This window comes from Delphinapterus leucas, chromosome 10, assembly GCF_059928025.1.
Source record: "Delphinapterus leucas isolate spDelLeu-1000000601 "Yukka" chromosome 10, BTC_Dleu_Yukka2, whole genome shotgun sequence".
NCBI classification, from domain to species: domain Eukaryota; kingdom Metazoa; phylum Chordata; class Mammalia; order Artiodactyla; family Monodontidae; genus Delphinapterus; species Delphinapterus leucas.
In genome coordinates this window covers 36,151,095-36,178,614 of record NC_143138.1, presented here as the reverse complement: position 1 = coordinate 36,178,614, position 27,520 = coordinate 36,151,095, and the positions used below count along the sequence as shown (strand labels likewise).

The 27,520-nt window shown below is 38.9% G+C and overlaps 1 protein-coding gene across 1 annotated transcript in view; it reads left to right on the top strand.

The window, feature by feature from the left end:
• Positions 1-27,520, top strand: part of DNAH8 (dynein axonemal heavy chain 8) — a 326,150-nt gene that overhangs the window by 170,478 nt on the left and 128,152 nt on the right. Inside the window, exons 56-64 of the mRNA XM_089918797.1 lie at positions 220-342; positions 6,126-6,339; positions 10,980-11,089; positions 16,127-16,290; positions 17,503-17,695; positions 20,470-20,592; positions 22,130-22,260; positions 24,451-24,604; positions 25,895-26,059. Coding sequence (XP_089774923.1) covers positions 220-342; positions 6,126-6,339; positions 10,980-11,089; positions 16,127-16,290; positions 17,503-17,695; positions 20,470-20,592; positions 22,130-22,260; positions 24,451-24,604; positions 25,895-26,059 — 1,377 coding nt within the window. The remainder of the gene's footprint in view (positions 1-219; positions 343-6,125; positions 6,340-10,979; positions 11,090-16,126; positions 16,291-17,502; positions 17,696-20,469; positions 20,593-22,129; positions 22,261-24,450; positions 24,605-25,894; positions 26,060-27,520) is intronic.

Sequence of the window (27,520 nt, the reverse complement as noted above, 5' to 3'; positions counted from 1 at the left end):
ATTGAAGCTGAAGCTGAACATTGGAATGTCTTTTAATATAAATTAATGATGAATATTCCAACAACTTATTTTTTAAAGTTTGCAATATTTATTTTAATAACAATATTTACATATATTAAATAAATAAGTCAATTATATTCTACTCTGAAAAGCATGTTCATCATTTTTAGAAATGGATTGAAATGTAATGCATAAGACAGACTATTTCCTTTTCTCTAGAGAACAATTGAAAGCTATGTGGATAAGAGGATGGGAAGCACATATGGGCCACCTGGAGGCAGAAAAATGACTATATTTATTGATGATATTAATATGCCCATGATTAATGAATGGGGAGATCAGGTAGGACTAAAATATCTCATGTAAGTGATATTTAATCGGTATTCTTAGTGACATATGAAAAGATCAATAACTGTCACTTTATTAAGCCTAGTAACAATTCTCAGTCTTTTTTGGCTTCTTGGTTATAGATGACATTCTTCCTTCTTGAAATCCCTATATGCTTCCCCCCAACACTCCCTCTGCCTCTCTGGCTGCTTGATTTCAGTGTGCTTTCTGGCTTCCTTCTTCCTTTCCCCAGGGTTTTATCTTTGTTCTCTTATTTCCCACTCTATATACTCTCTCCCAGGAGTACCTGATGTTTAGAAAACACTTTTTTTTTTTTTGGCTGCGCCGCACGGTATGCGTGATCTTAGCTTCCTCACCAGGGATTGAACCCGTGCCCCTGCAGTAGAAGCACAGAGTCCTAACCACTGGACCACCAGGGAGTTCCCAGAAAACAATTTTTAAGAAAACCCAAAACTCTGCCATGCACCACTGTCCTACTTGTGATCGTCTGTCATCCCCAGACTCACTCCCCTTAGAGGACCTCACAGTTGCTGCCAGGGTTCTGCCTGTTCCTGGTGGGATCCCCAACACGTCCTCCCACCACCGTCTACTGCCTCATCAACACCATCAATCTAGAGCCCACCAGGACCCGTCACATCCCTTCCACCCTTTATCCTGGTTCACCTCAGCCATCACCAGGATGTCAGGACTCCCAGGTCTGTCCGTGCTCATCCTGACACTAATCCCCATCAGTTCTGCTTGGCCCTTGTCTAGCCCCATCTCCTACTTTCCCCACTCCTGAAAACTTTCTGTGTGCCCTTGGCAGCCATGGTTCATCCACAAAATCCCCAGTAAATTCAGCTTCTTCTCTGAGCTTTTCCCTCACCTTCTTGCTCTAGTGGAAACCCAGGATGCTGCTTTCCCTGCAGACTTCTCACCTGCAGGTGAGGGAGATGTCCTTCTCCGTTCTCATTGCCCTCTTCCCTGAAAACCTACCACTCTGACCTCACACCCACATGTTGTTGCAGTCATCTTGGACCCTTGGGTCACACCCGTCCCTCCCCGAAGATTTCAGTCCCCGGATGACTGTTACTCTCTCCAGGGCTGTCCCACTCTCCGGGGCCAGCTTCATGGTGTGCACAGTGTGTCGTTGCAGAGGGATTCGCACTTCAGAGGAACTTGCACGTGGTTTAATGCTCTGCTGTCACTGTCTTGAAATTTCTAATAATGATTTTTGCATAAAGACGCTTGAATTTTCATTTTGTCCTGAGCCTCACAAATTATGCAGCCATTCCTGCTTGTCATAATTCTCAGTGATGCCAACAAATGTCTACGTACATGATCTTGACCTCTTAGTTCCTTGACCTCAACTCCTCCAATGATCATGTCTTCCACTCCGTCTGAAATTACTCATTCATGCAGTCGTACCCTACACCTTGTCATTATCAGTAACTGTGACCTGTTCATTATCTCAATTTCAAGCGTTTTATTCTCTGATCACCATGTCCACATTCTGTAGCTCATTCCCTCTACTACCCAGACTACAGATGGAGCTACCAGCCATTGTTCCTACCATCATTAAATTCTCCTTCATTTCTTCTCATTTCTTCACTTCCTTCCTTTCCAGCTAAAATTCCATAATCCATTATTATAATCACGGTAGCATGCACCCTCTACTCATTTGTGAAAGCCTTAACCACATTAAATCCTTGTTAAGCCTCTTTGCTCACCAGCCACCTGCACCTATGCAGCCAAACTTGGCTGGAGAAAAACACACAATACTGCTTAAAATCACTTTAAAATCATGATTATGGACCTCAGCTGAGCTCATAATACTACCCAGCAATTATACTGCGTGTTTTGTGTTATATATCTTTATCCTGTCTATTCCTATCCTACATTTACATTCAGGTTCCTTTCATACCGTCTTTTTCTCAGACCTCGGACACCTTCATTTCCTTGCCCTCAGCTGAGCATGAAGTGCTACAGCCTTCCTCCTATTCCACTGAGGACATTGATTTTTTTTGTTCCTTTTTACTTTTCTTATGATCCATTTACTGCAGTCAATTTCTGTGTTCTAGTGGTTACCCTAGACAGCACATCCTACATACGTAGTCAAAAATAAAGATAATCTAACACTACTTTCCCATTTTGTATATCCAGTGACCTTTGAACACTTTAATTTCCTTTATCTTTCTCCTGATTTATAATTTTATTGTTGACTTGTATTTTAAGTCTATGCCTCTATGTTTATTTTTTATTAGCATAAATTATATTATTCACCTTTATATTGTGTTATGCCAGTTTTATTTATTTTTTAAAAATTTTTATTGGACTATAGTTGATTTACAATGTTGTGTTAGTTTCAGGTGTACAGCAAAGTGAATCAGTTATACATATACATATATCCACTCTTTTTTATATTCTTATCGCACAGAGGTCATTACAGAGTATTGAGTAGAGTTCCTTGTGCTATACAGTAGGTCCTTATTAGTTATCTATTTTATATATAGTAGTATGTATATGTCAATCCCAGTCTCCCAATTTATCCCTCCCCCCATTTCCCCTCTGGTAACCATAAGTTTGCCTTCTACGTCTGTGACTCTATTTCTGTTTTGTAAATAAGTTCATTTGTATCATTTTTTTAGATTCTGCATATAAGCGATATCATGATATTTGTCTTACGCTGTCTGACTTACTTCACCTAGTATGACACCTGTCGGTCCATCTGTGTTACTGCAAATGGCATCATTTTGTTCTCTTTTATGGCTGAGTAATATTCCATTGTATATATGTAACCACATCTTCTTTATCCATTCCTCTGCTGATGGACAATTAGGTTGCTTCCATGTCCTGGCTACTGTAAATAGTGCTGCAGTAAACACTGGGGTGCATGTGTCTTTTCAAATTATGGTTTTCTTCAGATATATGCCCAGGAGTGGGGTTGCAGGATCATACAATAGCTCTATTTTTAGTTTTTTAAGGAACCTCCATACTGTTCTCCATAGTGGCTGTACCAATTTACATTCCCACCAACAGTGTAGGAAGGTTCTCCTTTTCTCCACACCCTCTCCAGCATTTATTGTTTGGAGATTTTTTTTGAGGATGGCCATTCTGACCAGTGTGAGGTGATACCTCATTGTAGTTTTGATTTGCATTTCTCGAATAATCAGTGATGTTGAGCATCTTTTCATGTGCTTTTTGGTCATCTATATCTATTTTTAAAGTGAACTCCCATGAGGCATTATTTTTTACTGTTTTATATATTCACTCTTTGTTTGCATTACACACTTACTTACCACTTCTTTTACTCTTTATTCATTCTTAGAACTTCCTTAGGAGAAAATCTTTTAGTGACGAACTTAGTTTTTTTGTTTGTTTGTTTGGTCTGCAGAAGTCTTTATTTCATCCTCTTTATTTGAAAGACGTTGCTGGATAGAAAAATGTGGGTTGGCAGTTATTTTCTTTCATCACTTTAAGTATATGATTCCTGTCTTCTGCTTTCCTTGTTGCTGTTGAGAAGTCAACTACCACTTAGTCATTGCACCTCTGAAATTAATCTGCTTTTTCTCACTTGTTGCCTTACTTTCCTGTAATTTTTTCTTTTTCGAATTATGTTCCTTGGTGTAGATTTATTTGTATTTTTTTGCTTGGGATTCACTGGGACTCATGAATCTGTGGTTTGGTGTCTTGTGTCAGTTCTAGAAAATTCCCAGTTCTTACCTCTACAAATATTGCCTCTGCCTCACTTTCTTTCCCTTCTTATCAAACTCCAAATGTATATTAGACTTTCTTCTTTGCCCTCTATGTTTCTGTCCTCTTTTTCTATACTTCCCAACTTTTTCTCTCTCCAATGCTTAGTCTAGATAATTTCTCCTCTCCTATCATCCATCTCACTAATTTTCTTCTCTGCTTTGTCCAATCTGCTGTCAAATTCATCCACTGAGTTTTAATTTCAGTTGCTATTTGATTCTTATTTTCTTTCACATGCGTTGTCATTTGTATTCCTTGCATAGATTTTCAAATCATTGTCTATTTCTTTAAACATGTTGAGCATAGTTGTTTTAAAGTCTATGTCTGTTAATTTCAGCATCTGAAGTCTATATGGGTCTGTTTCTGCTCTCTGTTGTTTTAATAGTTCACGTTCAAGCTTTCTTGTTTTCTGTAAGTACCTTTGACTGCTTGCCAGGTCATTGCCCTTAAAAAATTACCTGTGGCTGTTTCTTAAAGCCTAGGATGAATGTGTCCTCAACCAGACAGGTTTGAGTTTTCTTCTGTTAGATCCTTAAGCGCTTATTCAGTCAGGATCATCTCAAAGCAAGGTTAATATTTGAAAGTCTCTGGCCCACTTAGGCTATGCATACCCATGGTGCAAGTCTGTGCAAGTGTCATTCTGAGGCTACAACCTCCCAGGGAAGACTTCTTTTTCTTTTTTCTTTCCCTTTTCCTCTCCCATTCATTAGGGATCCAGCGCAGATAGACCTCTCAGCAGCAGTTCCTGTAAGGTGAGGAGAGAGGAGGCATATTTAGATATCATCTATAAGATGAAAAGATCCTGAATTCAGACTTTTTAAATCCAATTAAGGATGTCTAGTTGGATCTCAAACTTAACATGTCCAAAACTAAATTCCTGTTACTCCCTAAACCTGCTCCTCCAACAGTCTTCTCCATCTCAAGAAATAGCAACTCCACATTCAGCCTGTTAGGAAATCATGTCGGCTCCATCTTCAAACTATATCCAAGATTTGACTGCTGCTCATCACTCCATTGCTAACACCTGGTGTGAGCCACCATCTGTCTTCTTGATCATTACACATCCCTCCTCATTGTCTCCTGCATCCCTGAGCACTGCCGATTTCCTTTCTCCGCTTTATCTTCTCCAAAGGACTTATACCATTTTATTTACACACATACATACATACAGGCATGCACGTGTACCTTTTGTCTCCCATCACAAGAACGTATGCTCCATGAAGACAGGGATTTTTGTCTATGTTACAACAGAGCCAGACACAGAGTACTGATTGATTAAATGCTTCTTGAATGAAAGAGTGTCATATTACAGGGGCTTGTGTGTCTTCCACTCAAAGATGCCCAGTAGGAATTTGGATATACAGGTGTGGAGTTTAGAAGAGAATCTGAAGCTAGAGTTACAGAGTTGAGATTCTTTAGGATTTAGGGTTGAGATGGCATCCCCTGAAATAGAAAAGAGCCAAGGATGGAACCCTGTAGAAGAGTTACATTTGAGGGATGAATGGAGAAAGAATGGCTTGGGAAGTGATCCAAGGTCTCCAGATGAGCCTGGAAAGAACTGAGCCTCTAAAAACAAGAGAGGAAAAAATTTCAATATGGAGGGAATGTTAGCAGTGGTAGAGGCTACAGAGAAGAAAGATAAGGATGTAAAATCCAATACCAAAACATTCAGGAGTAAAACTATCCCATTTTCTGATTTAAGGTATTTTAAACAGTTGAATGTGGAGTGTGTGAAAGATATAAAACTATAGTAAAACTTGTAACTCTGAGAACTCCTGTAATTGTACCAAATATTCTGTAACTCTCCTATCTAGATTTATCAGCGTGGTAAAGAGCGCATTGGATTTGCACCAGACATATTCAACTTACAGTTTAGGGTTTATGGGTGGTATCATTTAAGTCAAATTGCCTTGAAGGCAACATTCACAAACACTTCACTGATAAAAGTTGAGCGTTTTCTTCTGATCTCATCTGTACTATTTTATAGGAGCTTTGGAGGCAATGATAGTGATGTGTTACTAAAATGTTACTATATAAAATTCCAGATAACTAACGAGATTGTGCGACAAATGATGGAAATGGAAGGAATGTACAGCTTGGATAAGCCTGGAGATTTCACTACTATTGTTGACGTACAGCTCATAGCGGCAATGATTCACCCTGGAGGCGGTCGAAATGATATTCCACAACGTTTGAAAAGACAGTTTACTGTGTTTAATTGCACATTGCCTTCAAATGCTTCAATAGACAAAATTTTTGGTATGACTATTCTTGGTGTTTAATTTTTTATTGCATTACATAATGGACATAAATCATGCAAAACCTTATTTAAGAGATAAAAAGGCCCTGTCAGAAGTAGGGATTAAATATCCGAAATGGAGAGCTAAATACCAGGGACTAAATACTAAGCAGACTCATGTTTATAGCCTATTGTAAGACTCAGGGATATTTAGAAATAGCCTTGTTGAAGGTTGGCTTTAGAGGTAAGTAAACCTTTGTGTTGTGGTTTTCTTGGCACGATTAACCAGAGAAATTTGGGCTAATGAATGATAGCCCATTGATCAGAGGTTAACAACATAATATACTAAGTCAAATGTAGCACTTTGCTATGTTAATGAAAATGATATTTTGACACCACATTTAGGCTCACATAAACCATTCCATTAAAATTATGTACATGAAGACATATAAGAGAAACTGACCCATGCATATGTGATCATTAATTATTTGACATAGCAAGTACTGTGGATCAGAAGAGAAAGGCAGACTTTCAAGAAATGGTACTGGGATATTTAGTAATTCTTATGTGAAAGTAATTGAAACTGGACCCCTACCTCACACCAAGCATAAAATCAATACAGAAGGATTAAAGATTTAAATATGGAAGGCAAAGCTGTAAAGCAGTGGAAGAAAATATAGGAAAATATCAGAATGATCTCTGGGTAGGAAAGAACCTCTCAAATGAGACTCAGAAAGCATAGACCGTAAAGGAAGAAAATGATAAATTTGACTAGATTAAAATGAAGAGCTTTTGTTCAGTTAAAAAGCAACATTAGGGCTTCCCTGGTGGTGCAGTGGTTGGGGAATCCACCTGCCAATGCAGGGGACATGGGTTTGAGCCCTGGTCCGGGAAGATCCCACATGCTGCAGAGCAACTAAGCCCGTGTGCCACAACTACTGAGCCTGCGCTCTAGAGCCTGCAAGCCACAACTACCGAGCCCACATGCCATGACTGCTGAGGCCCGCGTGCCTGGAGCCTGTGCTCCGCAACAAGAGAGGCCACCGTGATGAGAGGCCCGCACACCATGGCGAAGTGTGGCCCCCACTCGCCACAACTAGAGAAGGCCTGCGCACAGCAATGAGGACCCAATGCAGACAAAAATAAATAAAATAAATATATTTTTTAAAAAGCAACATTAAAAGAGTAGAAAAAAGACAAGTTGCAAAGTGGAAGAAAAAAATTTCAACACATGTAACAAAGCAAAAAACTCAGTAATCTGAATACTTTAAGAAATCCAAAGAATCAATCAGATAAAAAGCAAACATCCTAATATAAGCATGGACCAAAAGCCAGGCACTTTAAGAAGAGGAAACCATATGGCTAATAAACAAAGGTAAAGATGATAAACATTAGAATTCAGGAATATGGAAATTTAAAACACCAGGAAAAAACCCATTTTATAACCACTAGATTTGCAAAAATGAAAAATTCTGACAAAAAAATCAGGCATTGGTGAAAATGTAAAGCAACTGAGACTCTCTCCCCTGCTGGTGGGAGAATAAATTGCTACGAGCCCTTCATAGTGACTGGACATTATTACTGGTAGTAGAACATGTGCACACCCACCGCCACTCCACTTCCAAGTATATACCAGTTCACCATTTTTTTCCTTCATGGTTGTGCTTTGTGAGTCTCATTTAAGAAGTCCTTTCCTATCCAGAGGTCATACAGGTATTTGCCTATGTTTCCTTCCAAACGTTATATAGTTTTGCCTTTCGTATTTGAGTCCTTAACCCATCTGTAGTTGATTTTTCACATGTGCACCAAAAGACTTACACAAGAATGTTCATAGGACAGTGTTCCTGACAGCAAAAACCTTGAAGTAACCCAATTATGTATTGACAGTAAAGTCGGATAAATACATTGTGGTGTGGGTGTACCATGTAGTGCTCTAGAGCAGTGAATGTGAACAAACACAGCTACATGCTTCAACATGGATGAAGCCCAGAAATACAATGTTAAGAGAAAAAAAGCATCACAGAGGAGCATATAACATGATTCCATTAAATTAAATTTCAAAAACTAAAGTTAAAAGGAAAAGGTTAAAGTTCAAGAACGTAAGTGCCAAAGCTTTTTTTTTGGAAAAGTGAGTTACTGATTCCCACCAAGTCAGCGCCCTGTCTACCTCTGGAGGGAGGAGGGATTGGACAAAAGAGGCTTCTAATGTACTCAGACAATCTTGTATTCCTCAGTCTAGTGGCTGTACGTGAGTGTTTGATTATTTGTTAAACTTTTATACGCTCTTTGATATGATTAATATTGAAAATGAGATATGGAAACAAACCAGAAACCGAGGCTCAGAGAAGTAAGATAACGGCCCAATTAAGGCCATATAGCTAGTGCGTGGCAAACGTGTGATGCTGATTCTGTTTTCTGATTCCACATCCCATGCTTCATATATAATACATTTGTGCCACAGGAAGCTGGAGGTCTAGAATCATAAGATTTCAGGAAGCAAAAAGGCCTTACAGGCATCTAGCACAACCAACCATGACTTTGGATAATTTCATGTTCCCTCAAGGCTGCTCTTCTTTGGTCTATGTGAATGAAGCCCAGTTTCTTTAGCTGACCCACCCTTCATAAACCTGCTATGCGTCTCTGAGCAGATATTCGTATTCATTTTCCTCTGAAAATACCATGCTCAGAACTGAACATACTGCTCAACATAGAGTCTCACAGGGACGAAATAGAGTTAAATCTGTTTTTGCAGTCTAACACCAAACACATTTTGGGACTTCAGGAACAGTCTATAACACAGTAGTTCCTGAGGGTGATTATGTCAGATTGTCACTGTGTTGGGTGTTTCCTAGGAACCATTACGTCACCACCCAGGCCAGTGTGTTGGCTGACTGCAGGTCAGGAGATATGGGGGTCCTGATTTCACTTCTGTCAACAACCAATCTGCGTGAACTTGAACAGTTTGCTTTACTTGTCTGTGCCTGGTCTCCTTATCTGTAAGATGAGGAAGTAGTCTCTAAGTTCTTTTCCAGCTCTTCTACTCTTCAGACTGAGGGCTGTTTTACAGGTTCCAGAGCCAGGTTTCCTGGGTTCAAACCTCAGATTCACCCACACACAAGGTGGGTGACCTTGGGCAAGTTACTAAACTCATATTAAAATGGGAATAATAATAACCTCTAGGTCCATCTGTGTTGTCACAAATGGCAAGTCATGTCAGACAGAGAAAGACAAATACCTGTGGTCTCACTTATACATGGAATCTGGAAAACAAAACAAATGAACAAACAAAACAAAACAGACACAGACTCATAGATACAGAGAAAAAACTGGTGGTTGCCAGAGGGAGGAGAATGGGAAAATTGAGTGAAATAGGTGAAGGGGATTCAGAGGTATAAACTTCCAATTATAAAATAAATAAGTCATAGGGATATAATATACAGAATTAGGAATATAGTCAATAATACAGTAATAATTTTGTATAGTGACAAATGGCTACTAGACTTACTGTGGTGATCATTTCTTTAATTGAGGTATAGTTGATTTGCAATGTTGTGTTAGTTTCAGGTGTACAGCAAAGTTATACATACATATATATCTATTTTTTTCTGTTTCTTTTCCTTTTTAGGTTATTACAAAATGTTGGGTATAGTTCCCTATGCTTTACAGTAGGTCCTTATTAGTTACCTATTTTCTGTATAATAGTGTGTATATGTCAATACAAGTCTCCCAATTTATCCCTCCCCACCATTTCCCCCCTGGTAACCTTAAGTTTGTTTTCTGTTTCTGTGGGTCTATTTCTGTTTTGTACATAAGTTCATTTGTATCATGTTTTTCAGATTCCCATATAAGTGATATCATATGTTATTTGTCTTTGCCTGGCTTACTTCACTTAGTATGGTGATCTCTAGTTCCATCCATGTTGCTGCAAATAGCATTATTTCATTCTTTTTGATGGCTGAGTAATATTCCATTGTATATACGTACCACATCTTCTTTGTCCATTCATCTGTCAGTAGACACTTAGATTGCTTCCCTGTCTTGGCTATTGTAAATAGTGCTGCTATGAACATTGGGGCGCACGTATCTTTTCGAATTGTGGTTTTCCCTGGATAAATGCACAGGAGTGGGATTGATGGATCATATGGTAAATCTATTTTTAGTTTTTTAAGGAACCTCTGCACTGTTCACTACAGTGGCTGCACCAATTTACATTCCCACCAACAGTGTAGGAGGGTTCCTTTTCCTCCACACCCTCTCCAGCATTTATTATTTGTAGACTTTTTGATGATAGCCATTCTGACCAGTGTGATGCTTTAAATTTGTATCACTGTGTTGTACACCTGAAAATACCAAAATATTATATGTCGACTATACTTCAATAAAAATATAAATAAGAAAACGGGAATAATAATAATATCTACCTCAGATTCTTTCTTATAGGATGTTGGGAGGATTAAAGGAGTTAATACATATAAAATGCTTATCACTGCATACTAAGCTTTGCTAGCCCCACTGCTGACTGCCAGTCTTAGCTGATTCCTTGAGAGAAATTCTTCACATCACCTAGCTTAGTCATCTTGTAATGATTTATTCACTGGGATAAACATGTACCTTGTGATCTTATAGTAAGCTCATACCTTCAATCTTGTTTATTTTTCAGGAGTTATTGGCTGTGGGTATTTTGATCCTTGCAGAAAGTTCAAACCCGAAATATGTGAGATGATTGTGAATTTGGTTTCAGCGAGCAGAGTGCTGTGGCAGTGGACTAAGGTACAGAATCATCCGTTGTCAATAATCAGAAAAAAAAAGTCAACAATTATTCAGCCTATTTCTCACCTCATGGCTCATGAAGTTATCATCACATCATGGGTAGTAGTGTTTTTCTGGAAAAGACAAATTAGGTGCTGAAGTAGATTTATGACACCTTTTCCTTCCAGGGAGCAAGTATTCTGACTGAATGATGCTTTCCATATATATGAGATATTACTGTGAACCAGACACGGCATCCAGGATAAAGTAGAGTTTTGCTGAAACGAGAACACTGCTTTTCCACTTGTTACTCTGATTTGTAACTCTTTGTATGTCTGTCTTCCCTACCTGCTGCCAACAGCCAAACTGTGTCAGATACTCAGATGTTCACTGACTGAGGGAATACATGGATTTCCAGATATTCTTAGCTAACCAAGACTTAAAGTCCAACTTGTGGATTTCTCTGAGGTGGAGCATGAATTAGTAAATGGATGGAATGTACTCAACAAAATAGTCTAGATTTTAATACAGAGGTTAATGCCCTAAGTAAAACTCAGTAAGCATTGAGGCTGTCACCAGATGTCTGAAGGCAGACTCACGAAAAAGCAATTAAGGGTAGGTCTGAGATTTGAAAAAAAAAAAAAAAAAACAAGATTGATATATTTGCAAAAAAAAATTGGTGAAGGAGATGAGGATTAATTGTCATAGTTCAGTATACATTCATTTGGCCACTTACACACCATCTGGGCAGAAGCTTATGTCCTGGGGAAGCTCCAGCATGGAATTTCAGAAGGTCTGAGTGTCTGAGGTAATTTTCTGTGGTAAGGTCCATCTATTTTCCAGTGGGGCTATTGTTCAATTTAATATGCCCATATTCATATTTTTCTGGAAAGCTTTGGCCTTCCTGGTATCTTTCCATGAAAGCTTCTTTTGTTTTATGAATGTTTATCAGCTTCACTTCCTCACATTTCTTTACCTCTTTAACCCGTTTTGTACAAGTTTTCATTTCCACTGCTCTCATCAAGGTCACCAAATTCCTCAGTCTTGCCAAATCCAAGGGTTGGTTTCTTCTTCCTCTGACTTGATGCTTTAGCAGCATTTGACGTAAATGATCCTTCTAAACACTTCTTCGCTTGGCTTCAGAAGGGCCTCCTGCTCTTCCTACCTCACTGGCTACCTTTTCTAAGTCCCCACTCTTTCCCCTCCTCTAAATACTGGAGTGCACTTGATCTCCATGTTGGGACCTCATCTCTACCTCCATTCGTACTCAGGTAGCCTCATCCAGCTTCATGGCTTTAAACACCATCTCTGTGCTGATGAGTTCAAAGTCAGCACTTCCATCCCAGGCCTCTTTGCCCGGCTCCAGACTTGTTTCTTTCTTTTTAAAAAATTTTTTAGCCTCACTGCACAGTATGTGGGATCTTAGTTCCCTGACCAGGGATTGAACCTGCGCCCCCTGCATTGGAAACGCAGAGTCTTAACCACTGGACCCAAGTCTGGGAAGTCCCCCGACTTGTTTCCAACAGCTTAGTAGACACCACCGCTTCGATGTCTAATAACCGTCTCAAAGTTAACAAGTTCTTAAGTATGATCCTCCCTCGGAATTTTGTATCAATTATCCTGCCTCTCAGGCTAAAATACAGGGCTCCGTCCTTGATTTGTCTCTCTTATTCCCTACATCCAATCCATCAGCAAGTCTCAGTAACCAGGCTTTCAAAATATACACGGAAGCTGAGCGCTTATTGCCATCTCACAGTGATCACCCTGCCTGGTCCATCGCCTGCTCTCTGGACCATGCAGCGACTTCCTAACCAGTCTCCTTGCTCTTTTCTTGCCCTCCCAGAATCTGTTCTTTACACAGTCCTAAAATGCTTTTTAAACAGCACATCAGAGATCATCATTCCTTCTTAAAACCACCAGTAGAGGGCTTCCCTGGTGGCGCAGTGGTTGGGAGTCCGCCTGCCGATGCAGGGGACACGGGTTCGTGCCCCGGTCCGGGAAGATCCCACATGCCGCGGAGCGGCTGGGCCCGTGAGCCATGGCCACTGAGCCTGCGCGTCCGGAGCCTGTGCTCCGCAACGGGAGAGGCCACAACAGTGAGAGGCCCACGAACCGCAAAAAAAAAAAAAAAAAAAAAAACCACCAGTAGATTCCCAGTTACACTTGCAGTGAAACACAATGCCTAGCTCTGGCCTGTGAAACTCACCCTGAGTCGGCCCCTGCTTACTCCTCTTCCCTTCCATCGTTTTGCTCCAGCCATGCTGCCCTTCTCACTGTGCCTTGAACACCCCAAGTTTTTCATGCCTCTGGGCCACTATATTTTGTTTGACTCTTTTCTCATTATTTTTACCTTCAGAGAGGGTTTCTGGGATCATTCTCTCTAAAATAACTGTCCACCACCCCATCACAGGCATTATCTGTCTCCTGACTCTACGTCATTTCTTCTAACCATGACTTTTATCATTGTGATTTGCCTATCTGTTTATCAGTATATTTGTTTCTTATTTATTGTCAGGCTCTCCCACTCGAATAGAAGGTTCCTGATGGCAGCAGATTTAGCTGTGCTATTTACCATGGTATCTTTGTAAGGGTAGTGGGAAGTGCTCAAAAATAGTCATTCACTCAAAAAATGAATGAATCTTCCTCCTCTCCCCAACCCCAAATAAGCAGCCTTCTTTGTATCTTTTCTTCAAATTTCTCATTTTCACAAAGCACTCCTTTAATCCACTCGTGCCTTGTATATCACTTTATATTACTTTACATAGCTTTAAAGCAGAAGCAGGTGAGAAAAGAAAGAAACTGACAAAAGTTAAAAGGAAATGTTGGAAGATAAGGAAAGAAGCAGGTTAATAAATGAGAAGAAAAGGGAAAGAAAGGACTTTATTTAATTCTACTGAATAATTGCTTCTGTTGCCAACGGCTGCCATCTTAGCTGCAGTCTTTTACAGGAAAGAAAAAAAAGCAATATTCACATAGCCTTATCCCTTTATTTTTTCATATTTGTAATATAAGTGCACGCTTTACATTTTGGTGAGTAGAACGAACATTTTAGCTTGGAATGGAACTGAGAGCAAAGAGGGAAATTGAAAGGTGATTGTTAACATAACACTTCTCTTTATTCTATATCTCCTCTTGCTACCTGCTGTTTTAACTTGCACTGTGAATTAGCCTATAGAAATTACTCTACAAACTCAATAGGGTACTTTTTCCATATGGAAAGGACATATTCCATGAATAGGTACTAAAGAAAGCATTTGCTTTCCTGAATTAGTCATGTAGGCAGTCTGCTTTGTATCTCCAGAGTTATCATTGTTTCACTTTCAAAAATGATGCTGATGGTATCAACTACAATCTTTACACTTGGCCAGCAATACTTCCCACACCTAACACCTCAAATTTATCCCTTAACTGGTACCTCTCTTTATAAGAATGTGGACTGTGGTCATGTTATAGCTTTGCCTATTTGGATTCTAGAAGTGGGTAGAAATAAGTAAATTAGTGTTCAAACAAACAAGCAAAACTCACAAAAACCACCAAGTAATTAGAGCAGTATGTCAGAATTGCCTGCCCATTTATTGCAGATATACAGATACATGAAAGCATGTTGACTGAGTTTGGATCCATAAGTGAAATCTAGATCATGATAAACGAATGTATTTGTGGAAATCCAAATGCACTCAGGACCTTAGTCAAAGCCATCTATAGAAGATGATCATTATTGACTTTAGACGTGAACATTCATTATTCTTAACTGAATGACAGCCAGCTCACACTCAGTGTTTTGTTATGATGTATTTCCGTATACACACTGATAAGGTTAATAATGATTAGGAATGCTTATTCCTACAATTCACATCATTTTTAAGAACTCAGGGGACAGTGGCTTGTTCAAAGCCAGCTCATGGTGGTAGAACAAAAGAGTTGGAGTCTGCATCCAGGGCATTATTCTTCAGTCCATCCTATTCAAGGTCTTAGGGTCTTTTAAATTCTGTGCTGGTTTATTTATGATGTGTCTTTTTTCCCATCAATGCTGTGACAAAAATATAAACTTTATTTTAGTTTATTTACTCAGCCTATTTTATTTAAAATAGGAACTATGAAATAAAATCATTCTAAAAGCAGTTGTGTTTTTAGGTTTTTTACAAAATTAATTAATTTATTATTTAAACATCTTTATTGGAGTGTAATTGCTTTACAATGTTGCGTTAGTTTCTGCTGTATAACAAAGTGAATCAGCTATACATATACATATATCCCATATTGCCCACCTCCCTCTTGCGTCTCCCTCCCACCCTCCCTATCCCACCCCTCTAGGTAGTCACAAAGCACCGAGCTGATCTCCCTGTGCTATGCAGCTGCTTTCCACTAGCTATGTCTTTACAACTGGTGGTGTATATATGTCCATGTCACTCTCTCACTTTGTCCCAGCTTACCTTTCCCCCTCCCCGTGTCCTCAAGTCCATTCTCTACGTCTGCGTCTTTATTCCTGTCCTGCCCCTAGGTTCTTCAGAACCATTTTTTTTTCTTAGATTCCATATATATGTGTTAGCATACGGTATTTGTTTTTCTCTTTCTGACTTACTTCACTCTGTATGACAGACTCTAGGTCCATCCACCTCACTACAAATAGTTCAATTTCATTTCTTTTTATGGCTGAGTAATATTCCATTGTATATAAGTGACACATCTTCTTTATCCATTCATCTGTCGATGGACACTTAGGTTGCTTCCATGTCCTGGCTATTGTAAATAGAGCTGCAATGAACATTGTGGTACATGTCTCTTTTTGAATTATGGTTTTCTCAGGGTATATGCCCAGTAGTGGGATTGCTGGGTCGTATGGTAGTTGTATTTTTAATTTTTTAAGGAACCTCCATACTGTTCTCCATAGTGGCTGTATCAATTTACATTCCCACCAACAGTTCAAGAGGGTTCCCTTTTCTCCACACCCTCTCCAGCATTTATTGTTTGTAGAGTTTTTGATGGTGGTCATTCTTGTGCTTTTCGTTTTATCTGAAAAGTAAATTGAGAGTATTACATTTTGTTTCCCAACTCTAGGTGAAGATGCTGCCTACTCCTTCTAAATTCCATTACATTTTCAATCTGCGAGATCTTTCCAGAATTTGGCAAGGAATGTTAACCGTAAAAGCTGAGGAGTGTGATTCAATTCCTGTTCTCCTGTCACTTTTCAAACACGAGTGCAACAGAGTAATTGCAGACAGGTGTATATCACAGTGCTTGAGTTTAAATGTACTATATAAGTAGTTTATACTACTAGAATAATTTCTGCATTATCTGCTCAAATAAGTAGAATAAAGGAGGATTATCTTAAATTGCTCTGGGGCTTGTGAAGCATGGATGTCATTTCCCACCTGCTGGTGGGAAAACGCTCTGCCAATTTCCTTGAGTATTATTTCAACAGGACATTTAAAAAAATAACCACATTATCAGAACGTTGATAACATTCAGAGGAAAATTTTGTTAGGTATAGTTTCTAAAAAGTTTGAGGTCTGTGTAGTGAGAGCTCTGCTGCATGGTGACATCTGGTACGTAAGCTTAGTCATCTTTCTGAGCCTCTGTTCCCTCCTCTATAAAATACGATGGCAATGCTGGTCTTACGAAGCTGTAAAGGGCCTACCACAATGTCCCACGTAGGTGGTATCTGTCAGATGTTAATCCCACTCCTTCCTCCCATACCCTTCTCAAGTCATACGTCTGAAAAGGACCTTCATATACTGTGTGCCCACAAACCTAGAAAGAGGATGCTCACCCACTACTGACTGTCAATTCTATGCTTCTATTGCAAGTTTTAGGGACCCTGAACCTCACCCATGGGACTCATCTATACTGTTAAAGAAAAAAGTTATTTGTGACACTTGTTGAAACAATAAGACTCTTGTACTTTATTCAAGACTGTCATGAGAGGTATAGGGCCTATACAGTGAGGTTTTGCAGTAGGGGTGAGAAATTGGGCTCAACTCCAAATACAACAAGGAAAAAGTGGGAATTTATAACTGAGGAACAGGATGGAGGAGTTTGGTGGATGCGAAAGTACTAAGAGGAAATAAGGGAGGTCTGGGAGGATTCTGGCTAAATGGATTTAATAGGATTCTTGCTAAAATTAGATGGTGCAAAGAAGGACATGGAAGTCCAAAATTGGGGCTTAATAGGGAAGAGGATTCAGAAGAGCCTAAGTTTGGCCAAGGAGAGACTCTTTGTCAGTATTTTCTATAAGTGATACTGTCAATATTATAGCTCTCTTGGCTGGGGTTACATCTGCCTCTGGTCAGAAGGCAGAACATATTGTTTCCCTGTTCTGAGGTAATGGAGATACAGGATGGGGGCTGAGAGGAGGTGGAGAGGGGTTGAAACCATGTTCAGTTAGAAAAGATGGCTTCCTATTTTGCATTTTTACTCCTGTATTTTTGTTTCAGATTTATAACTCCTGATGATGAGCAGTGGTTTAATGCACATCTTATTCGTGCAGTTGAAGAAAATGTTAGCCCAGATGCGGGATCGTATATTCTTCCTGAACCATACTTCGTAGATTTTCTCTGTGAGATGCCTGAACCAACTGGAGATGAACCCGAAGACACTGTGTTTGAAGTGCCCAAAATCTATGAACTGGTATTTATATTCAGCTTTTTGGATCACTTACCTAACCAGATATTTGCCATAACTTGCACGATAGTTATATGTTATGATTCGTGTCATCATACACCAAGTAAAATATTAATTTCAATGAAATTTAGCAGAAATCCCATTAAAGTCAGATATAAGACAAGTACACGTACAATTATCACAGTTATTTAATATTGGTTTGAAAGTTCTAGGCAGTGCAACAAAAATGACAAAAAAGAAAATAGATGTAATTATCAGATAGGAAAAACCAAAAATATCCTTATTTGCGGATGATATGGTTATCTCTTAATATAATCCAAGAGAATTTAAAATCTGTTTCAACTACTAAGAGTTCCGTTAGATGACCAAGTATGATATAAATATAAAACTGCGTAACTATCGTCTATATCAGAGGTTGGCAAATCACAGCCAGTGGTCCGAATCCAGCCTACCGCTGGTTTTTTGTTAGATTCATGAGCTAAGAAGGGTTTTTATATTTTTAAATGGGTAGAAAGAATCAAAAGAATAATAATATTGTGTGACATGAAAATTATATGGAATTCAAATTTCATTGTTCAGAGTTAAAGTTGTATTGGAACACAACATGTTTTCTATGACTGCTTTTGCACTACAGTGGTGGAGTTGAATGACCACATGGGCCACAAAGCCTAAAATATTTACTGTTTTGCCCTTTACAGAGAAAGGCTGCCATCTCTTGCCAAACAATCTCAAGACAGGAGATACAACATAAAAGTATTTCATTCAACAGCAACAAATTTGTAAAATATCTAGGAATAGACGCGATAAAACTTTACTTGGTTAAATGGCAACACATTGTTTTCCCTAAATTAACGTATAGGTTTAATGAAACTTGAAACAAGACTCCAAAGAGATTTTTAAAAGAGGGTCACATAACACAGTAGTTCTGAAGTGCATGTAGGTCAAAGAATTAGATGGAGAGAAGCAATTTACAAAACAAATACGTGAATATTGACTTCAGAATAATTTGTCTACATAAACAATGTAAAGGTTCTGTCCATTTTTAAAGCTCCATAAGCAATATTAAGAAACAAATAAAAACTGAGAAATATATTTGTTATATTACAACCTTAATTACCACAGATAGGAGTTTGTGCTAGGGTTCTTATTTAACTTTTAAAATTAATTAGTTAATTTATTTATAACATTTTTATTGGAGTATAATTGCTTTACAATGTTGCGTTAGTTTCTGCCGTATAATAAGGCGAATCAGCTATATGTATACGTATATCCCTATATCCCTCCCTCTTGCGCCTCCCTCCCACCCTCCCTATCCCACCCCTCCAGGTAGTCACAAAGCACCAGCTGATCTCCCTGTGCTATGCAGCTGCTTCCCACTAGCTATCTATTTTACATTTGGTAGTGTGTATATGTCAATGCTACTCTCTCACTTTGTCTCAGCTTACCCTTCCCCCTCCCCGTGTCCTCAGGTCCATTCTCTACGTCTGCATCTTTATTCCTGTCCTGCCCCTAGGTTCATCACTACCACTTTTTTTTTTTTAGATTCCATATATATGTGTTAGCATACTACTGTTTTTCTCTTTCTGATTTACTTCACTCTGTATGACAGACTCTAGGTCCATCCACCTCACTACAAATAACTCAGTTTCACTTCTCTTTATGGCTGAGTAATATTCCATTGTATATAAGTGCCACATCTTCTTTATCCATTCATCTGTCGATGGACACTTAGGTTGCTTCCATGTCCTGGCTATTGTAAACAGTGCTGCAATGAACATTGTGGTACATGACTCTTTTTGAATTATGGTTTTCTCAGGATATATGCCCAGTAGTGGGGTTGCTGGGTCGTATGGTAGTTCTATTTTTAGTTTTTTAAGGAACCTCCATACTGTTCTCCATGGTGGCTGTATCAATTTACATTCTGACCAACAGTGCAAGAGGGTTCCCTTTTCTCCACACCCTCTCCAGCATTTATTGTTTGTAGATTTTTTGATGATGGCCATTCTGACTGGTATGAGGTGGTACCTCATAGTTTTGATTTGCATTTCTCTAATGATTAGTGATGTTGAGCATCCTTTCATGTGTTTGTTGGCAATCTGTATACATTCTTTGGAGAAATGTCTATTTAGGTCTTCTGCCCATTTTTGGATTGAGTTGTTTGTTTTTTTGATATTGAGCTACATGAGCTGCTTGTATATTTTAGAGATTAATCCTTTGTCAGTTGCTTCATTTGCAAATATTTTCTCCCATTCTGAGGGTTGTCTTTTCGTCTTGTTTATAGTTTCCTTTGCTGTGCAAAAGAGTTTCATTAGGTCCCATTTGTTTATGTTTGTTTTTATTTCCATTTCTCTAGGAGGTGGGTCAAAAAGAATCTTGCTGTGATTTATGTCATAGAGTGTTCTGCCTATGTTTTCCTCTAAGAGTTTTATAGTATCTGGCCTTACATTTAGGTCTTTAACCCATTTTGAGTTTATTTTTGTGTATGGTGGTAGGAAGTGTTCTAATTTCATTCTTTTACATGTAGCTGTCCAGTTTTCCCAAGTGCTGGGGTTATTGAAGGAAGAGGTCAGGAATGACTTCATACTGGAAACCAACCAGTTAGGTTTCAGACCTCTGAAAATGGAAATAACTAAAAGTCGACTAAACCATGACAAATGTTTGGAAATCCTTTAGGTTTAAAAAAATTTTTTTAGAATTACTTTTGAATGTCTTTACAATTGCTGCTTCCCTAAATTTTGCATCTTAAATATTATTTTTTTCTCTCTCCCCCCCACCCATAGGTACCATCCTTTGAATTTCTGTCTGAAAAACTCCAGTTTTACCAGAGACAGTTCAATGATATCATTAGAGGAACATCTCTTGATCTGGTGTTTTTTAAAGATGCAATGACTCATCTTATTAAGGTTCTAACTATTGACTGTTTACTGATATAAATAGATCATATAAAAGCTTCGTAAATTTCACAGATAAACTTTTTCAGAGAATAAATATATAGTATTGGGTAGTGTATAGAAGAGAGTCTATAGGTTGAGTCAGTTCACTGTCTCACAAAACAAAGGCTTAATCAGAAACCACTTATTTGAATCCGCCTACATGGAAGCAAATGTTTTTCAAGGGCAAACTGGTGGGTTTTGTGTTCAGAGCTTTTGACTCGCTGAGTCAAAGAGTTTTACTTTCCTAGACAGTAACCTGGAGAACCCTATGAAAATAATATTCCCTCCTCAAATTACATTTTGATGTGATGGGAATCCTGTTCCCCATGGAGGAAGAGTTGATGCTTAAAAAGATGTCAATTTCATGATTGGCTTACAGATTATGGGCAAACTGATGGGGAAAGGGGAAAGGTGGGTGTATAGGACTGATAAAAAATAGAAACCAACTAGAGGCAGCACCAGAAAAGGAGCATGGCTTGATCCAAGTCTGAAGGGCTGCAGAAAGGAGTTGTTTATCTGTATAGTTTGTAGATCAAAAAAGGAGTTTCTCCAACAAAGTAGGATAGGGAGGTTTCATGAAGAGGAGGTAGTTAACTCTGTGTTTATTACAGAATCATCTTCTACAAAACCAGTGAATTTCCAGGTGCTCTAGGATTGTTTCACATTCATCTATTCAGCAAGTATTATCGAGTACCCACTGTGGCTAGATCTTGGGGGCCTGGAACCCTGTTCTGGGTGCAAAACCACATAAGTGATTAACATATTGAAAATATAATAGAATTGATACATATCAAGGTGTCTGCCATCTGTAAAACTTGAATTAAAAAAAATTCTGTGTACTAGTGATAATGAATTTAGTGATCTGTCTAGACTTTCTTCCTAATCAGTGACATTAATGTAAAAGACAGCTTTTTAGCAATGTCTCCAATTGGCCTGCATAAGATTCGAGCCACAATTTGAGCCTTATCCTCCCTGAAGGTATCAACCATAGAAAAGCAACATAAGGCTAAAGGCTGTTTCCCTAAGTTTTTTTTCTGCAAATGTCTTCCTGCCCCATTTTAAGTAGAATTTTGGTACTTTAAAAAATTTTTCATTGGCAGAGATATGAAAGAGGTAGTATTTGTTGTAGAGCTAGGTGTCTACGTAAGTCAGTGTGTTAGACTGATGATAATAAGCAAAGCAATTCTAAACTTCTTTCTACAGATTGGGAAGAGCAGTTCCATTATCCATTGAGTCTGAAAATAATAAAATTACACACACACACACACGGAAAATAGTTTTGAAATTGGAGATGGGAAGGCCAATTTGTTCTCTTTTTCATGATGTAAATATAGATGGGCAAGGAAAGAACTGGAATTGCATAAATCAATATGGAACCTTTTGCATTAAAGAAAAAAGTCTAATGTAGTCTAGAAGCATGTGGTTCTAGCATTGGACCCATTTAGTGCAAGCAAATGTAAACAGTTGAATTCTATTTTCAAATATATACTATTTTGTTTCAAAACAGATTTCACGAATAATCCGAACATCATGTGGAAATGCATTGCTGGTGGGTGTTGGTGGTTCGGGAAAACAAAGTCTTTCAAGATTGGCTTCTTTTATAGCTGGGTATCAAATATTCCAGATAACATTAACCAGGTAAGATAAAATGAAACACGCCGGTATGTTTTCTTCTATGGTTAATTTCACTGGAGTAAAATGTTTACTTAAAAATTTACAACAATTCGTTGTATTTCTTTTTCAAGTAAACTTTGTATTTGAGTGTAACATACATAAAGAAATGTACACAAATCATGGGTGTCAAAAAGTAAGTACACCTATGTAGTTAGCTCACAGATAAAGAAATAAAACATCACTAGCACCCGGAAGTACCCCTCAGGGTCCCGTCCCAGTCACTACCCTCCCGACGGGAACAATGTTCTGATTTCTAAGCCCATTGATCGATTTTGCCCATTTTTTAGCTTTATGTCAGTCAAATCATATGGGATTTACTCTTTTGTGTCCAGTTTCTGTTGCTTGCACTGTTTGTGAGATTCATCCATGATGCTACATGTAGCAGTAGTTTGTTCATTTTTATTGCTGTGGAGCCTTCCGTTTTACCACATATTACCACAATTTGTTTATCCAGTATACTGCTGATAAACATTTGTGGGGTTTTCTTTTTGCAAATATAGCTGTTATGAATATTTTTGTACATATCTGAGGATACTCCTAGAGATAGAAGTCCTGGGTATAATGATGCAAGGGGGAGTGAGTGAGGAGACAAGACAGAGGAGGAAACCTGGAGTGGTTTCCAGAAACCCAGCAAGTAGAGAATTAGCCTGAAACTGTGGATTAAATTAAAGCATGAAAAGTGGTGACTAATGTTTCAAAACTTTCAGTGCATTGGATGGGGGCAGAAGCCACGTTGCATGAAGGAGGTGAAGAAGCAGAGATAATAAGTTTAGAAACTCCTCAAGAAGCTTAGCTATGAAAGAAAGAAACGAGAGAGGTCAGGACCTAGAGAGGGGTGTGCTGTGACTGTGTCTATATATTGCAAAAGCAATACCTAACAGTCAGTTTAATTTTTAAAAATGAGCAAAATGGCTTTGTGACTTAACTGACTGGTCAGTGAGAGGGTAACCCTAACAGCACCAGGCCACACCACCTCTGAGGAAGGATGTGGGCTGTGTTGCTCTCATAGGTGCAGCTACTTCTCAGCAAATTAACTTACCAGTTTCCCTTTTTAATGAATTCTCCCCCTTGGGAATTATTTGACAGGACATACGGTCTCTTTTTGATGGCATTCCTTTTGCCAAGGTCTACAAGGTTTTTAACTAAAGTGCCACCCAGAAGGACTTCTAAGGCACTCCTAGTTTAAAAATAGGCTATTTATTCATTTAAATATACGTATGCTACATCATCTCTAATGCCCACAAAAACCTCTACAAATAGGTGATTATCTTCATTTCGCAGATGAGGAAACAAGTTGACAAACATGAAGGACTTTTCTAAAGCTGCAGAGCAGGGATTTGAACCCTGGTCTTTCTGGTTTCGATGCCCATAATCTTTCCACTAGACCCTATGGCTTACACAAAACTCCCTATTACCTGCACTGTGAAGCCTTCTTCAAATAAAGGTGTCTTTATAATCCCTTTCATCGATCTACCCACACGGCTTTATATGCAACACTTAAGAAAATGTCTGCTTTATTTTTACACATCACGTGGCTTCTGGTAGCACATTCCTTTTGCAGGAAACAGAGTAAACAAAAAAAAACCAAAAGACCAAGATCTTCTCTTTTCGTAATCCGTAACCACATAATTGTAACACTTCTATTATTTACATCTCATTGCATAATGCATCTTTTTCTGAAGGCTTTCTTTGAATCTAGCCATTTAGTAAGACATGCAAATGAGCACTTTATGTAATTCATCATTAATTTTATTTGTAATTTATCTTGTTTTCTCACCAATCTAAGCTCACCCAAATTTCAGATTAGTTTTAAATATTATACATATATTCACTTGGGCAAAAAAATCTGTTACTGAGGACTGTCCGACTGTAGAGAATAAAAGTTCATTTCCCTGTTCCCAGTTATTGTTCCTGAGCCACTTCTGGTAAATTCCCCATTTCTCACTTCTCAAACTAAATAAAACCTATTTATGTAGAGTGGTAACATGTAGCTATTTAGCTCTGTGTTTTCTGGCAGGCACTGTTACTTAGTATCTGTTGGAGCAGGTGCAGATTATGCTCTAATTATCATGAATTATATTGTGTTTTGAAATAAATTATGATTATATATATATATACTTTTAATTTAAAACTTCCTGCCACTTCTCTTTTTAGGTCTTATAACGTGAGTAACCTAACAGAGGATTTAAAAGCTTTGTACAAAGTTGCTGGTGCTGATGGCAAAGGCATCACTTTTATCTTTACTGACAATGAAATAAAAGATGAGGCATTTCTAGAATATCTCAACAACCTGCTATCTTCAGGGGAGGTATGTCTCAAAAGCAGAGAAAGAGCTTGTGTTTTAAAAATGTAAATCCAAATAGAAAAAGCAGCAACCCTTCAGAAGTGAGGCCATTTTTCATTTTAGAAATGATTAATGTATAAGGTTCAATAGATTTTTTGAAGTTTCTCTGAAATTAATGCTGTTCATCTCCAGATATTTTATATGCTTTCTTCCATTTTAAATATGGTTCCTTATTTGTCTCTTCAGTCTTCAGTTGGATCCTATAATTTATTTTAGGAGAAGCAAAGTTTATCTATCTATCTGTCTAATAATCAGGAGTATAGAATGGTTGAAAGAGTTCCACTGTCTGTAAGTAAGTAGATGTTTGTGTCACCACTGCTGACACCACTTATATCAGCACTTCTGTGACCACCCACATGCTGGTACTTCATTAGTAGTTTGCACAGGACTCAGCATAGTTGGACTTATGGCTAAGATTTATTACAGCCACACAGTAAGGATTCACAGCTGGATCAGTAAAGAAAAAGACACATTGGGGGAGTCTGGGGAAATCCATGTGCATACTTACTATGTTCTCACTAAAGGGTCCATACAGAATGTGTTTTCTGTCCACATGAAGTGAAGTGCAGAAACACATGTGCTGTTTCTGTTTCGGGAAGCCCATATGAGACTCTGAATACAAGGTGTTCTTGGGAGCTGGTTGTGTAAGTCATTCTCTGCCTGGCCACAACTGCCAAAATTCCAGACTCCCAGAAGGAAAGTAGATGTTCACCATCTATCCCAATGTTTGTATAAATAGTCCAGGCACAGTGGAACAACCTTATCAATTAGTAATGGAGGAGACATTCCAAAAGCCCAGCTCCCAGATGCCAGGCAAGGGCCAGCCCTGCAAGCACACCCTTCTCAAGGTCAGACCTGCCATGTGAACTTTTCCTTTCACAGTGGTGTGTATTGATGCTTACTGGTGCATGATCTAGTTAACTACTTTGGAACCAGAGTTGAGACTGACTGTGAGTCAGAACAAAGGGCATCGCTGGACATTTAAAGAGATGATTGGAATGGTAGAGGAGATGGCTTTTTGGTAATAGCTATTTGAGCCAAAGGAAACATAATTTGCTCCTGATTGAGCTAGTGAATAAAAAGTTGCACTCTTGTAATCTCTGGCAAACTAGGGATTTGATTGTGGAGATGCAGGAAAAAATATGAAAAGAGATGACATGTGAGGGGAGGGGAGGGGAAGGACCAGACTTCGGCAGTGCATTGGCTGTTGGGAACTCTTAAAATACTGAACACTCTCTTGTCTATTCCTCAAAGATCTCCAGTTTGTTTGCACGGGACGAGATGGATGAAATCACCCAAGGGCTGATATCAGTGATGAAAAGGGAGCTACCTCGCCATCCTCCCACCTTTGATAATCTGTATGAATACTTCATTTCAAGATCAAGGAAGAACTTGCACGTCGTTCTCTGCTTTTCTCCAGTGAGTTTTTATTTTATTAATTTCTGTGTAGGAGGAGTTACTTCTTTGAATGTACTCAGTTCTTTGAATGTACTTTCGCTGATGAGATGATTTGTCAGAAATGAACACTTGTTACATTGAATTAAAATCAACTCTTTACTAACACCAATCTTCACTGACCCAAATCTCATGCCAAAGTGTGAAAATTTAAAATATTCATCTTATCAGTGATTATTGCCTAGCCTACAACTTTCATTACCTAGAGACAGAGATTATTTGATTTGTAAGGGACTTGGTGATGTAGTCTTGTTCAGCTCTACCTCCAATATAGACATACCACCTAGAATGTCCCTGACGTAGGATTGAATGTCTCTGTCTCACCGTGCTGTCCAGTATAGTAACCATTAGCCATGTGTATCCATTTAAATTGTGCTCAGTTAAAATAAAGTAAAAATAAAAATCCAGTTTCTCAATCCCACTAGCTGCGTTTCAAGTGCTCACTAGCTACCTGTGGCTAGTGGCTACCATACTGGAAAGCACACATACAGAACATTTCCATCATCACAGAGAGTTCTATTGGGCAGCTCTGCTCTTGGGGGGAAGGGGAGGTATCTCACTAACTTATAGGGCAACTTGCTTAATTTTTAGATAGTCTGATAGCCAGAAACGTCTTCTTTACAAACAGTGGAATTTTGTCTTTGTTTTTTCCCCTGTGATTCTTTTTTTTCCCATTTATTTATTTATTTTTGGCTGTGTTGGGTCTTCATTGCTACTGTGCCTGGGCTTTCTCTAGTTGTGGCGAACGGGGGCTACTCTTTGTTGCGGTGCGCAGGCTTCTCATTGCGGTGGCTTCTCTTGTTGTGGAGTGCGGGCTCTAGGCGCCCGGGCTTCAGTAGTTGTGGCACGTGGGCTCTGTTTTTGTGGCCCGCGGTCTCTAGAGTGCAGGCTCAGTAGTTGTGGCGCATGGGCTTAGTTGCTCCGTGGCATGTGGATCTTCCCGGACCAGGGCTCGAACCCATGTCCCCTGCATTGGCAGGCGGATTCTTAACCAGGGAAGTCCCTTCCCTGTGATTCCATTTGTCCTATAAAGTGAACCTGATCCCTCTCCCACATACAGCTCTTCAGATATTTGGAGAAAGTTTTTGCAGACTCCCTAAGTTGTTCCCTTTTTAGACCAAACACCTCCCGTTTCTTCTGCTGCTCTCATGTGCCCTAGTGTCCAGGCCTTTCATGGTCCTGGTCATCTCGCTCTAGAAGAGGTCTGGTTTGTCAGTTTCCTCTTAAAAGGTAGCTCCTAGAATCGAACAGATATAGTCTTAGGACGGGGAGAGTGTGGAAATATTACTTCCTTTCATCTGGACACTTAATTTACATATTAATGCAGCCCAAGAAGGTTCCTGAAAAAGAATTTGTGGTGTCATATGCTATTGGCTCAGAATATATAAACGTCCCTCTGGCTGACTTATAATCCTTGCGTGTTTC